At 65.3% G+C, this 12893-nt stretch overlaps 1 protein-coding gene across 8 annotated transcripts; it reads left to right on the forward strand.

The window, feature by feature from the left end:
- Nucleotides 1-190: 190 nt before the first annotated feature.
- On the forward strand, nucleotides 191-12470 carry PUF60 (poly(U) binding splicing factor 60). Of its 8 annotated transcripts, none has more exons than XM_059168753.1 (12): nucleotides 194-341; nucleotides 4536-4616; nucleotides 6858-6953; nucleotides 7069-7158; nucleotides 8074-8124; nucleotides 10294-10455; nucleotides 10538-10630; nucleotides 10782-10995; nucleotides 11074-11264; nucleotides 11408-11543; nucleotides 11711-11946; nucleotides 12046-12470. In XM_059168753.1, exons 1-12 carry the CDS (start codon nucleotides 318-320, stop codon nucleotides 12343-12345), a joined length of 1674 nt encoding a protein of 557 aa, XP_059024736.1. In that variant the 5' UTR covers nucleotides 194-317; the 3' UTR covers nucleotides 12346-12470. The 8 variants fall into 8 exon arrangements, with proteins under 8 accessions (XP_059024740.1, XP_059024741.1, XP_059024736.1 ...); XM_059168752.1 differs by having other exon boundaries at nucleotides 218-341; nucleotides 4533-4616; XM_059168751.1 differs by lacking the exon at nucleotides 194-341 and adding an exon at nucleotides 1227-1242 and having other exon boundaries at nucleotides 4533-4616.
- Nucleotides 12471-12893: the final 423 nt, after the last annotated feature.

A 12893-nucleotide genomic window follows, 5' to 3' on the forward strand; every position in this document is an offset into this window, starting at 1 on the left:
GCGCACACGCAGCGCGCACACGCACCTGGCGGGGACGGCTGCGCGCGCCGCGGCCCCCGCCCGGCCCAGAGCCGCCCCGCCCCGCCCCGGCCCCGCCCCGCCCCGCCCCTTTCCGTCCGCTCTGTTACGGGGTCTTAACAGGCCTCCCTCACACCGGAAGCTGATTCCTCCCCCAGCCCCACCCCTTCGAAGGGGAAAGAGCCTTTTATCGCGAGACTTCCGATCTCCTTCGGGCTCTTTCGCCGGCGCCCAGATCGCGCGAGACCGCAGAAGAAGCAGGAGCGTGTGGCGCGCGCGGCGGCCGCGACGGACGCAAGATGGCGACGGCGACCATAGCTCTCGTAAGTGAGCCGCCCGTTACCGCGGCCGCCGCCCGGCTGGCGGGGGGCAGTCGTCGGCCCGGCCAGGGCGTCGGAGGCCCCTCGGACCGCGGCCGTCGGTCCCGGGCCCTCGCGGCTCCTGGTCGCGCGGGGCGGGGGCGGGGCGGGCGTGAGGCGGGGGCCGGCCGCGGCCTCAGCTTCCGGCTCGCGGGCCGCGGCTTCCGGCGAACGGCGTCGGGGCCCGAGCGGCGCGCGGGGCGCGGTCCCCTTCGGGAGCCGCGGGTCTGGCCGGGGCGGGCGGCCTCGGGGCGGCGCCAGGCGGCCGTCGCAGCGTTGTGCCAGCTCGGGCGCCCGTGGCCCGGACCGGACGGCGGGGCTCCTGGGACGGATGGCGTCTCCTCCCGGCCTAGCGCAGGGGCCGCCGGGCGTGCGGGGCCCGTCGGCAGGACGCGGGGCGCGCGGGTGCCCTGCGGGGAGGGCTGGCCGGCCTGCAGGGGCTCCGCCCGGACCGAGGAGTGGGGATCGTGCTGACACACGTTCCTCGAGCCGTTCCTCTCGGGCGGGCACGGGTGTCGGGCCACCGTGGGGAGCCGCAGGCAACGCCTGCCCTGTCGGCGGGTCGGGCGGACACGGAGACCACGGACTGCGAGCCCGAGGGACCTGTGCTCGGGGTGCTGTGGGCACCCACGGGGGCCCGCCCTGCCCCGCTCAGGGCTCACCTACTTCTTGGTGACGTCGAGTGAGTCGCTCAGACGGAGAGCCCTGGTGCCGCGCTCCCACGGCGACGTCTCCGCCTCCTCTCAAATGAGTGTCCTCCTGGCCCTTCACGGCGTCCCTCCATCCCGGTTCCCTGCCACCGACCTGCACCCAGAGGGACATGATGGGGCCTGTCTGTGAAGGCAGCGTTGGCAGGTGGCTGCAGGTTGGAAGGATGGGGAAGACGTTTGGGGTCACGGAGTCTTCGTAGGCTAGAGCTAGGCCTTGGCCAGGCCCTGAGCTGGGGGCTTGCCCACAGGAGGGAGGCTGGACCCGTGTCCCGGTGGAGAGCGGACCCCCAGGGAAGAGAGGCCCCCGGTTAGGGGAGCCCAGGGTGGGATTCGCAGACCCGGCCATCCCCTTTCTGCCACGTCTTCCCGTTGAAGCCCAGGAGCACGGGACTTGGGCGAGGGGCAGTTAGAGAAGAGATGGGGTGGAGGACTCGGCCGCGTCCCACGGCGGCGTCCCACGTAGCGGCCAGACTCGGCCGGGGAAGCAGGCGGCGGCGTGAAGACGGGGCCCCACGCTCCCGGGAAGGTGTGGAATGTGGAGGAGGAAGAGGAGCCGCCGAGGGTGGGTGGTGGGTGTCCCCCGAGCGCGCTCAGCCTCGGTGGCTGCCGGAGGCTCTGACTGGCAGCACCTGCACGGCTGCAGACGGAGGGGAGAGCGGTCTCTGCCCCGCTGTGGCACAGTGCCCGACGGGCATCCCGGTAGAGGTGGGCGTGGGCACAAAGTCTGCACCCTGGAAGCTGGGGTTTGCAGCAGGGCTGTGTTGCCCGGGAGTGCTCTCCAGAGGGTAACCCGTGCACGTGTCCGTGGGTGTGGGAGGCTGTGAAGATCCGGAATCCAGCGTATATCAGGCTCCGGGCGTGCGCTCCCGGCTGTGGCCTGATCCGTTCCTCTTCTTACCTGTTCAGCACACAGATTTCCAGACAGTCTGTCTTCTTGTCGCCTTCGTTGGGCGTGCTGAGAACCTGTTGCATCTTGGGGTCCGGGGCTGCTGAACAACGCCGGTTTCTGCCCTCAGACGGGTTTGGGCTCTTCCGGGTTGTTAGTGATCTGCTAGGGAAGGACACAGGAGGATGCAGAAGTGCTCTTGTCACTCGTGCCTTCCCCCCGGTGGCTGCAGAAACGGGCCACCGTCCCTTCCTGTCAGGGACGTAGTCTTCTGGTGGCACACAGTGTGTCTCGGACTTACCAGTCCATTCTTCCCTCCCTGGGACAGCTGCGCTCACTCCTGCTTGGGGGCATTACCCTTGGGTTCCATCTGGCAGGGGCCTCAGAGCCTCTGCCTTCCCTGTGGGCTCTGTCTCTCTCTCCTCCTCCTGAACACCCTGCCGTGCACCCTGTCTCCTCGGCCTCCGTGGCTGCCTAGGCCCCAAGTGCCTCCTCAGTCCCTTTCTTTGCATCTTGTGCTTGATGTTCCTGCTAGTGCTCACGACCCACAGAAGTCCTCTCTCGTGGCTGCCTCTGGGCACCTGTCTCGTCTTGTTTTTGCTGCATGTGAAGTGCCCAGTACAGAGCCTGGCCGTCTGGTAGTGAGCAGGACACCACGGGCAGAGGACTGAGCGGATGGGGAGCGCCCTGCAGCGGCTCCGCTCTGTGGATCGGACTCGGGTGTCACGCCCGTGCGGCTGGTCGCAGAGACGGACGGCGCAGGGAGTGACTCACGGAGTCCTCGTGCCGGCCCCTGGGCACAAGGCCTGAGCAGCCAGAAACCTGCGAGTGTTAAGGAATTACTTAACTTTTCTGGTTTTCTGATGGAAGTAACCCTCGTTGGTCTGGTGAGCAGTGGCAGTGCTGGAGTTTGGGGCCCAGACTCAAGTGGCTGTGTTGCCTCCCAGAGGGGACTTCTCACCCCTTCCGGCACTGACTGCTGCCTGGTGCTGAGGAGCTTTGTGGTCACAGAGCCTCCTATTTTCATTGCCAGAGGGTGACCGCGTGTGACCAGCTGTGATGATAAGTGACAGTTTTCTCCCGGCTCTTCTAGTGTGTACTGAGAACGGAAGCTGAGGCTCTGTGGGACGAGGGACCTGGTCTCTTCTGGAGGCAATAGGATGTCCCGTGCAGCACCTGCTCCTGGACTGACTTTTCCCTAGAAGTCCCTGAGCGGTGCCCTGCCTCAGCAGCGCCCCGCTTCCTGTGCTGGCTGGTCGCTAGTTTGGGAGAGCAGGAAGCTGTTGATGAGTGCGCCCTCAGGTTGGCTGTGTTCGTGGGTCAAGAGACGGGATTGCTCCCCCAGACTGAAGTGGGCCTTGCTGTGGGCCTTGACAGGGCAGCCTCCTCTCCACATGTGCTCCTGGGGTGCCAGAGGACTCGAGGCAAGCCGGACACTGGCCCTGTCCCCAGCTGCCTTATGCCCACTTGGGGGGGACCCACGTCAGAAGGGCCCCGGTCCTCGGCTCTCTCTGATGTAGCAGCGTCGCTGAGCTCGGAGCAGCTTCAGCCGAGGCTCTGCTTGGGCGTCAGCCGCAGCGTCTGTGCCGCTGGCCATGGCTCTAGCACACGCAGGCTTGCGGTGCTGTCTGCTTTGGGGCTCAAAGCCTCAGACACGCTCTGGCCAAGTCCGCCTCTGACTTTGTGTACGGGGCTGATGGGGTGGGCATGGCTGTCCCTGTGTTCCTAGAGAGCTGTAGGTCTTAGAAGGTGGGAGTGGGGTAAGTGTGTTCTGCTCTCAGTTCCGGCCGTGCAGCCTCTGAGAAGGTGGAGTAGGTCTCAAGGCCCTTTGACCAAGTCTCCCTTCCCTGTGACGTGGCCCACCTCCTGCCCTTGGCCTGTCTTTGCTCCTGCCATTCTGCTGAGTTGAGCTGGGAGCTCTTCCTTCCGTTAGGCCGGTGCTGCATGGCCGTGCCTCCACGGCCCCTCTGGGTGTCGGGTATGGCCAGGCTCTCAGCTGCCAGCCCTGGACAGTTTGTCCACTGCGGGAGGGAGGCTGTGCACACAGAGCCCCTGCCTGGCCCTGTCATGCAGAGCGCAGCCCTCCTCAGAAGGGTCTTCACGAGGGGCTTGGGTGTGGGCTTGACCAGAGTCTGTGGAAGGCCTTGGGACCGATGCTGAACGGGGGAGGGGGCGTGCTGCTGCTAGAGAGGTGCCCCGGTCTGCCAGAGAGGAACTGATCTCTTAGGCCCTCAACTCTGTGGCCGGGGGCAGCTTCCGGTGCAGGGAGGTTGCCTTCCTTGACGTGGGGCGGGAGCTCTCTTATTCTCTGTCCTGTCCTTTCCTGATGACTCCCTGCCAACTCCGGGCTACCTTTGTGCCAGGCCCTGGGCAGCTGCAGGTGTCCTGGCAGAATGAGTGGGGTGTTCAGGAGCCAAGCCAGAGCTGGGCTCCCCCGGTGCCCCAGCTGGATTCTCTTTCTCATCCATGGGCACTTAACCTTTAGCTAGGGAAGGGGAGAGAGGGCCGGGGTGGGTGGTCTTATGACTGTCCATTACAGCATCTCCTTCCTGCCTGCAGCAGGTCAATGGCCAGCAAGGAGGGGGGTCCGAGCCGGCGGCGGCGGCAGTGGTGGCAGCGGGAGACAGATGGAAACCTCCACAGGTACTGACCTCAGCGTCCTTGCCCACAGGCCCGCCTGCCCGCCCGCCCGCCTGCCTGCCTGCCTGTCCCTGGGCCCAGAGAGATGGGGGTGGGGTGGGAGGAGCCCAGGGGTTCTTCTCTGCCTTCTGGGTAGAGGTGCCTGTCTCCTCCCTCACCGCCCAGCCTCCCGCCTGGCTGCAGCCTCTCCCCATAGCGTCCACCCTGCTTCTGTGGTGGCTCGCAGCCTCGTGTGCCTTCAGACTTCGGGCAGGTGGTGACGATGGTCAGGTGGGGGCTTAGCCAGAGCCGGTGTCAGTTGCCAGCCATCATGCCATTCCAGAGGGCAGCCGTGCTGTTGCAGGTTGTGACGGGTAGTAACAACCAGAAACACAGATTTCCATTTCAAATCTGAAATTTGAATAAAACAACAAAGCAGAATACCGTGCAAGTGAAAGCACGGGGTCTGTGTGGGGCTTGGGCTGGGCTTCAGAGTGGGCGTGGGCAGATCTGGTCCCGCTGGGGTTGTTCTGCCCTTGGGAGCCTGCCCTATAGGAGGTGGAGCCAGGCCTTGTTGCTGGGTAATAAGGTTCTTTGTGCTTCTCCATGGCAGCGCCTGCCTCCAGTGGATTGTAGTGGGGGCTCAGCGAGGTGGCCTGGGGGCCTGTTGGAGCTGGGCCCTCTTGTGGCCCCCCCCCCCCGGCACACTCAGGGGAGCGCTGGCCGTGGTATGCAGCCTGGATCCTGAGAAATTAGGGGGGCTGAAGCAGATGGGCGAAAGGGCCAGGATGTCCCTCTAGCCAGTCCTCCCCTGCCCTGGTTGATGGGAGAAGGGCCTTTTGTTTATCAAGACAAAGAAGAGATTGAAAAGTTTCTAAGGGGCTGGAAGGGGGTTGGCATTGATTACCATGGTGACAGCCTGCTCCGGAGTCACAGCCCCTGGCTCTCAGGGCCTCTGTCCCACTAAGAAGAAGTGGGCTTGGGGCCAGCTGGGAGGGTGGAGAGGACAGGCTTTAGGGGCCAGACTGGGGGCCTCCAGGCCCCTCCTGCCCTTTGACCCTGTGCTGGAAAACCAATACTTGGGCTGGTCAGGATGGTGGTTCTTGGGGTTTGGGTCAGCTGGCCCCTTCCTGCCTCCTTTGAAACTCTGTCCTTGCTCCTCATGTGTGTGCTGGGGATCTGCCTTCTCCGCTGTCCCTCCTTAGGCTGCGTGCTGTTGGCAGCAGAGCACCCCCTCTGGAGGGGGCTGGCGGTGGTCTGTCCTTGCAGTTGCTGGGCAGCGCCAGGCCCTGGGAGCTGGTGGGCAGGCTGGTGTGACCAGCCCCTGGTGCACACACTCTTTGGCTCAGTAGCTGTGCTTTGCTTTTTCCTTGCACGGCTCTGTTCTCTCCCCTGTGGACAGCTTAGAGATGGGTTTTGGCAGAGGAATGTAAACTTAATCCTGGTTGCATTGGGTCTGTCTGTCTTCGGCGGGCTGTGCCTGCTGTACCCCCTCCCCCGGAATATCTCCTGGTGTCCATGCTCGCCTGGCTAGGGTGCTCACAGCCCCACTTTCCTCCGTGGCTGGTCTGCTCCTGGCTTCTCTTCCCAGGGGCTAAGCACAGCCCAGGGAGGAGTTTGATGGAGATGGGGTGTTGTGGCCGGGGAGAGCAGCTCCAGGTTCTCAACATTGCGGGGGTGGGGATGGGGTGCTACATGGAGGTGTGCTGGGAGGGAGACCCTTTCCCTTACTTGCTCCTTGAGTGGTCCCTAGAACTCTGCCCAAGCAGTTCGCGAGCCTAGCTGGGGCTGAGGGAAGGTGTGGGGGGTGGGGGTGGATGCCATGTGGTCCAGGAATGAGGAGTCCCTGCACATCCAGGGGACCATGACCCCTTTGCCTTGTAAAGGATGGCTGGGGCCAGCTCTCTTGCACGGCTCGGGGCTGAAGCTCTGGGCTCGGTTTTGCGACGAGCACTGGGCCCCTCCTGCTTGCTGCCTGTCTTCATAACTCCTGAGGAGGCCTTGTGGCCAGGGCCCTGCCGCTGCTCTGGCTTGTCCCAAGGCCCCCAAGGTACCTGCCTGTCTCAGTGGCATGGGTCTTGGGGGAGACAGGCATAGGACAGGCACGGGGAGATCGTAGAGGGGCCGAGCTGCCTGTCGCTGGGGAATGGGCCAGGCCTGGAGGCCTTGTGCGGCTCTGCGGGGGCGGGTGGGGTGGGGTCCCGGGGGCTGTGTAGGGGAGCTCTCGAGCTTGTTCTTAATGATTTCCCTGCTGCCCACCTGCAGGGGACGGACTCCATCAAGATGGAGAACGGGCAGAGCACAGCCGCGAAGCTGGGACTGCCTCCTCTGACGCCCGAGCAGCAGGAGGCCCTCCAGAAGGTGAGAGCGCACCTCCTGGGGAGTCGCGGGCAGGGCTTGGGGGGCGGCGGGCGGAGGAAGGCGCACCCCCCTGCAGGCCGGGCCCCCCAGTGCCCCTCACCACCTCCTCCCGCAGGCCAAGAAGTACGCCATGGAGCAGAGCATCAAGAGCGTGCTGGTGAAGCAGACCATCGCGCACCAGCAGCAGCAGCTCACCAACCTGCAGGTGAGCCCCCGGGCCCCGCGCTCCCGCTCGCTGCTGGCTCTGCTGGAGGCCGCCCCACCCGCCTGGGCCGGGGAGCCTCCGCCGCCCCTCCCCACCACCTCCGCCTCCTCTTCCTTCTCTTCCTCCTGTGCCTGTGGCCATCCCCACAAGCTGTTGTGGTTCTGTTTCTCAAGGACTCGTTCTTGGGGCGCCCAGGCTCCTCCGTGGGCCACGAGTGGCCCAGCCTTACCCGTCTGCTGAGTGCCCATGGTCCCCTCCCTGCCCTGGCGCTGTAGCTGTGCCCTGCCCCCTGAGTTGGCTCCTCCTCTTGGACTTGAAATTGTTGCCTCAGGTTGCCTGTGCACCCAGGTGGCGGTGCAGCATGTAGGGGCGTTCCTTCCCATCCCCTTGGCCTCGGATGAGAGTGGTCAGGCCCTGACCCCTGCAGTGAGTCCAGACCACCTGAGTTGGGGTCCAGGACAGAGAGGACAGGCTGGGGGCGCCTCCAGCAGCCTCCTGCTCTAGCCCTGTGGCCACAAGCAGCCATGGCTGTGGGGAAGAGGCCAGGGCGAGGCTGACAGGTGCCTGGGCCTCGAGCCCCCTGCCCCCTGGCTCTTCACTGTGCTCCATCTGCACCCTCCTCTTCCTCCTCCTCCTCCACCACCTCCTCCTCCGCCGCCGCCTCCCTCCCCCCTCCCTCCTCCCCCTCCCTTCCTTCTGCCCTGCCGGCCAGGCTGTGGGGCGGGGCACCTGGGGCTCTGAGGCCCCCCTGGGCAGGTGCCGGTGGCTGGCCAGTTGGCTGGCAGTTTGGGAAGGCAGGCGGACCTCCCTGGCAGGGCGGGGACTCCGGGCCTTGCCGCTGTCTGCGTGAGGTGTGACAAGAGCGGGAGACTGCTCGGCTCCAACAGACTGAACTCTGTCTTTACTGTCTTTCAGATGGCAGCAGTGACAATGGGCTTTGGAGATCCTCTCTCACCTTTGCAATCGGTCAATAGAAATGCTCACTTCTTCCGGGGCTCATGTCCTTAGTCAGGGCTAGAGGGGGGCAGTGCAGCCCACGTGCTGGGGACCTTGCTCCCCTAGCCGGCCCTGCCCGCCAGCTCGGGACGAGCGCAGCAGAGCGCCAGGCATGGCGGGGCCAGTGGTGTGGGCGGGCACCCAGCCGGGACCGCCCCTGGGGAGGCCTCCATCTGCTCTGAGGTCCTGCCTTAAAACTAACCGGCCAGGTAACTGCGGAGGGCAGCAGGCCAGGAGGGTAGCTGCCCACGCCAGGCCCAGCTGCATCCGTGTCGCCCGCACGCACAAGGTGCCATGCCTGGGCCGCCAGCTTTGCTGGTCTCCAGGCTGCCTGGGCTCCGGGGTTGAGAAGGGGTCAGGCCCCCGAGGGGAGAAGAGTCCAAACTCCCGGCCCCATCAGACCCGGAGGGAGGATGGTTGGATGGGGCGGGGGGGCGGGGGGTTGCCAAGCAAGCAGGAGAGGGAAGATCAAGGACTTGGTCCTCTGGGCCTGGCTGTCCGCAGGGCGTAGGGGCCGTGCAGCCAGGGAGCAGCCAGGGGCTGGGCTGAGCCCAGAGTGGGCCCGGGAGGAGGCAAAGGCAGTGCCTGAGGCCTTGGCTGCCATGGGCGGAGGAGTCTGGGAAGGAGATGCTCCTCCATCTCCCAGAGGCAAGCTGAGGAGGAGGCCAGGCCCTGCTCTGGGAAGTCTGAGGGGGGAAACATGGCTCTTCCTGGGCTCATCCCTGGTGTGCTGCTCTCACAGGAGGTGCGGCCAGACAGACCCAGTGTCTTCTCTGGGAAGCGTCTATCGGGGGCGGGGGGTGTCAGGGAGAGGGCTCTCGGCCCACCTGTCGGGAAGCCCCCACTGAAGCGGAGATATTGCTCCCTCTTGGGGAGTTGTGACCCGAGAGGCATGGGGCTTCCTGTCGGGCTGCCTGGTGCAAGAGGGGACATAGTTCCACTTTGGGGTCCTCGGTCTCAACAGGGGCCTGAGGCGTACTTTCTGGGAGCCCAGTTTGAGGAGGGCAGTCCCATTTGGGGGGGGTTCCTAGTTTGGGGGATATGCGGACCTTACTTTTAGGCTCTTCCTGGAGGGAGGGGAAGGCCTGATCTATATCCTAGATCCGATGGTATCTAAAGAGGGAAACTGGCCTCCGGTTATGGGGGCCTTGTGAGGGTGAGGGGAGCCCCTGTTTGTGGAGAAGTTAGAGCCAGGGCCCCATCTTCTTTGCCTCTCCTGGGTCTGTGGTCTTCCCCAGGGCTCAGCTCCTCCTGGTGGCCCACCGCGTGTGGCTGTGGGGACACCCCCCCTCGCCTCGCACATCGTGCAGAGGGGGCCCGAGTGGGAAGCCCATCCCTGAGGGCGTGGAAAGGTCCCTCGGCCCCGGCTGGCCCTAGCGCAGAAGCAGTGTCTGCCCAAGCAGAGCTGTGGGCCTGCTGGGCCTGTTATCTCCCTACTCCAGGGAGCCCCAGGGCTTCTCTTTTTGGCAGCTCTGCCACCTTCTGATGTTCCTGGGGGCCTGGCCTTGGGGCTGCCGGCGTGAGCTCCAGCCAGCCCTTTTTGGTCAGGTGCTCGGCACACTGAGGGGCTTGCAGAGCGCCCAGCCCCCACCTGAGCAGCTGCTCTTTGTTCTCTCTCCAGTGAGCCCCCATCTGGGCTCCTGACCTCCTCCCCTGGGCTCTCTTCTGGGCAGTAGCTGCCCTGTCTTGTGCCCCCTCTCTTGCCTCCACGCTAGCGGGTCCCTCCAGCCTGGATGGCTTCCCCTTCCCTCTTCTGTCGGAGCACTCGCCCAGGACCCGGGGAGGATCTTCCAGCCCCGCGTGGGGTACCTGGCCCCCAGACTGGAAGGTGGGCGTGGTGGGAGGGCGTGTGGCCCTGCCTCCTGGCCCCCGTCAGCTTTGCTGCCAGTCTGCCCAGGACCTGGGTGGGCCAGGGTGCGTCCGTGTCCTGCCTTTGGGCCTGACCTTCCTTCCTGGGGGTAGGGTGCTGTCGACCCCTGCCACCCTGACCGCAGGAGCTGGGCCTGCACTGTGCTGCCGCGTGGGGAGCCCTCCCCCCGGCGGAAATGGGTAGGTGGGCCAGGAGGGGAGTGGGCTGCCCAGCCTCTTGCCACCCCCTCACAAGCCGGGGGCTCTCTCTCCCCTTGTGTCCTGCTCCAGATGGCAGCTCAGCGGCAGCGGGCACTGGCCATCATGTGCCGGGTCTACGTGGGGTCCATCTACTATGAGCTTGGGGAGGACACCATCCGCCAGGCTTTTGCTCCCTTTGGACCCATCAAGAGCATTGACATGTCCTGGGACTCCGTCACCATGAAGCACAAGGTGGGCTTTAGTCTGCCCCTCCCCAGGCCCCACCCTCCCCACCTTGGGCTCTGTTGGCCTCACGGCACGTTCCTATACCCAGGGCTTTGCCTTTGTGGAGTACGAGGTCCCAGAAGCTGCTCAGCTCGCCTTGGAGCAGATGAACTCGGTGATGCTAGGAGGCAGGAACATTAAGGTGAGGGCCAGGGAGGTGGGCCTTGGGGCTGGCACGTGTGTGCTCTGTTCTCAGTCAGCCAGGCGACGCCGAGCAGCCTCTCCAGAAGCCTGAAGTCTGACGTGGCCAGGCCCGTGCTGACTGGGGGCTCTGTGCCCTGCCTCTCTCCCAGGTGGGCAGACCCAGTAACATAGGCCAGGCCCAGCCCATCATAGACCAGCTGGCTGAGGAGGCTCGAGCTTTCAACCGCATCTACGTGGCGTCTGTGCACCAGGACCTTTCAGATGATGACATCAAGAGCGTCTTTGAGGCCTTTGGCAAGATCAAATCTTGCACGCTTGCCCGGGACCCTACGACTGGGAAGCACAAGGGTTATGGTTTCATCGGTGAGTTTGGAGAGAGGGCAGTGAGGGTGGGGCCCCCACTCACCGTGGCTCCCCCTCACCACTGCTCCTGCCCTGCAGAGTATGAGAAGGCCCAGTCGTCCCAGGATGCCGTGTCTTCCATGAACCTCTTTGATCTGGGAGGCCAGTACTTGCGAGTGGGCAAGGCTGTCACCCCCCCCATGCCCCTGCTCACACCTGCCAGCCCTGGAGGCCTCCCGCCTGCTGCGGCTGTGGCCGCCGCTGCCGCCACAGCCAAGATCACCGCTCAGGTGAGGGATGGCCCAGCCACATAGTTGATTTGTGGGTGACAGCCCCTCCCTCCCTCCCTCGTCCTTTGGGGGCTGGCTCTTGGTGTGGTCTTGAGCGGAGGCGGCCGGACTGGGGACTGAGTGTGGTGATCTTCCGGTTGCAGGAAGCAGTGGCTGGAGCAGCGGTGCTGGGTACCCTGGCCACGCCTGGACTGGTCTCCCCCGCACTGACTCTGGCCCAGCCTCTGGGGGCTTTGCCCCAGGCAGTCATGGCTGCCCAGGCCCCAGGAGTCATCACAGGTGAGCCTGGATGGGTCATGCCTTCCCTCCTTCCCGTGTTAGTCCTCTGGGCATAACCCTGGGCGGGTAGGACCTTGCTCAGCCGTGGCTGAGGGGCGGGGGGGCACTTTCCCAGAAGGGGCAGAGATGGGGGAGCGTGACTGCTGGACCTGGTGGGTTTGCTGCAGGTGTGACCCCAGCCCGGCCTCCCATTCCGGTGACCATCCCCTCTGTGGGAGTGGTCAACCCCATCCTGGCCAGCCCTCCAACGCTGGGTCTCCTGGAGCCCAAGAAGGAGAAGGAAGAGGAGGAGCTGTTCCCCGAATCGGAGCGGCCGGAGATGCTGAGCGAGCAGGAGCACATGAGCATCTCCGGCAGCAGCGCCCGCCACATGGTGATGCAGAAGCTGCTGCGCAAGCAGGAGGTGGGCGGTGGGGGCCTGTGCAAGGTGGTGGCGGTGGGGGGCAGCTGGGGGTGGTGGTCCAGCCTGCTGCAGCGCTCAGCTGTCCCCTCCCCCGCACAGTCCACAGTGATGGTTCTGCGCAACATGGTGGACCCCAAGGACATCGATGATGACCTGGAGGGGGAGGTGACCGAGGAGTGTGGCAAGTTCGGTGCTGTCAACCGCGTCATCATCTACCAGGAGAAGCAGGGCGAGGAGGAGGATGCGGAGATCATCGTCAAGATTTTTGTGGAGTTCTCCGTAGCCTCTGAGACTCACAAGGCCATCCAGGCCCTCAATGGGCGCTGGTTTGCCGGTCGCAAGGTGGTGGCTGAAGTGTATGACCAGGAGCGTTTTGATAACAGTGACCTTTCCGCGTGACCTTGGCCCTGTTGCCCGGACTTGCACTTGCTCCTTGTTTCCGCGGGGTTCTGGAGAGTGATGTGTTGGGGTCTCAGGCCCAGCCGCCCTCGTGGGGATAAAGGTGCAGATGCCTTGGCCCTCGACCTCCCTGTGTGACTGGTCCTGTGCTTCTGGGCTCCCGGGGGCAGGCCTGGGGGAAGGAACAGGCGGGGTCCTTGAGGGCCTGCGAACGCGCCCCTTCTCGGGAGGGGGGCTGGGAGGCGGCCCGCGGGAGGAGCCGGGCGCGGGCGGCTGACCGGCCGCGGTGGGGTTCGTGGGGACCACCCTGGGAGGGGACCGAGGCTCGGGGTGGGGGTTGACGGCCAGGAAGCCTGCAGGACGCCCGCGGGAGCGCGGACCTTAGGCCGACTTCACGTCCCGGCGTGCTTTGCGGACGGGAGCGGGACTTCCCGGCAGGCTGTGCGTGGGGCAGCTACGGGTTCTCGGAGGCGCCAGCAGCGCGGGGGCTTGTGGGGTTTGTAGTTCCCGGCGGCGAGGGCGGGCCTCGGCTTCCCGGCGGGCTGCGC

This window comes from Mustela lutreola, chromosome 3 (genome assembly GCF_030435805.1).
Source record: "Mustela lutreola isolate mMusLut2 chromosome 3, mMusLut2.pri, whole genome shotgun sequence".
NCBI lineage: Eukaryota > Metazoa > Chordata > Mammalia > Carnivora > Mustelidae > Mustela > Mustela lutreola.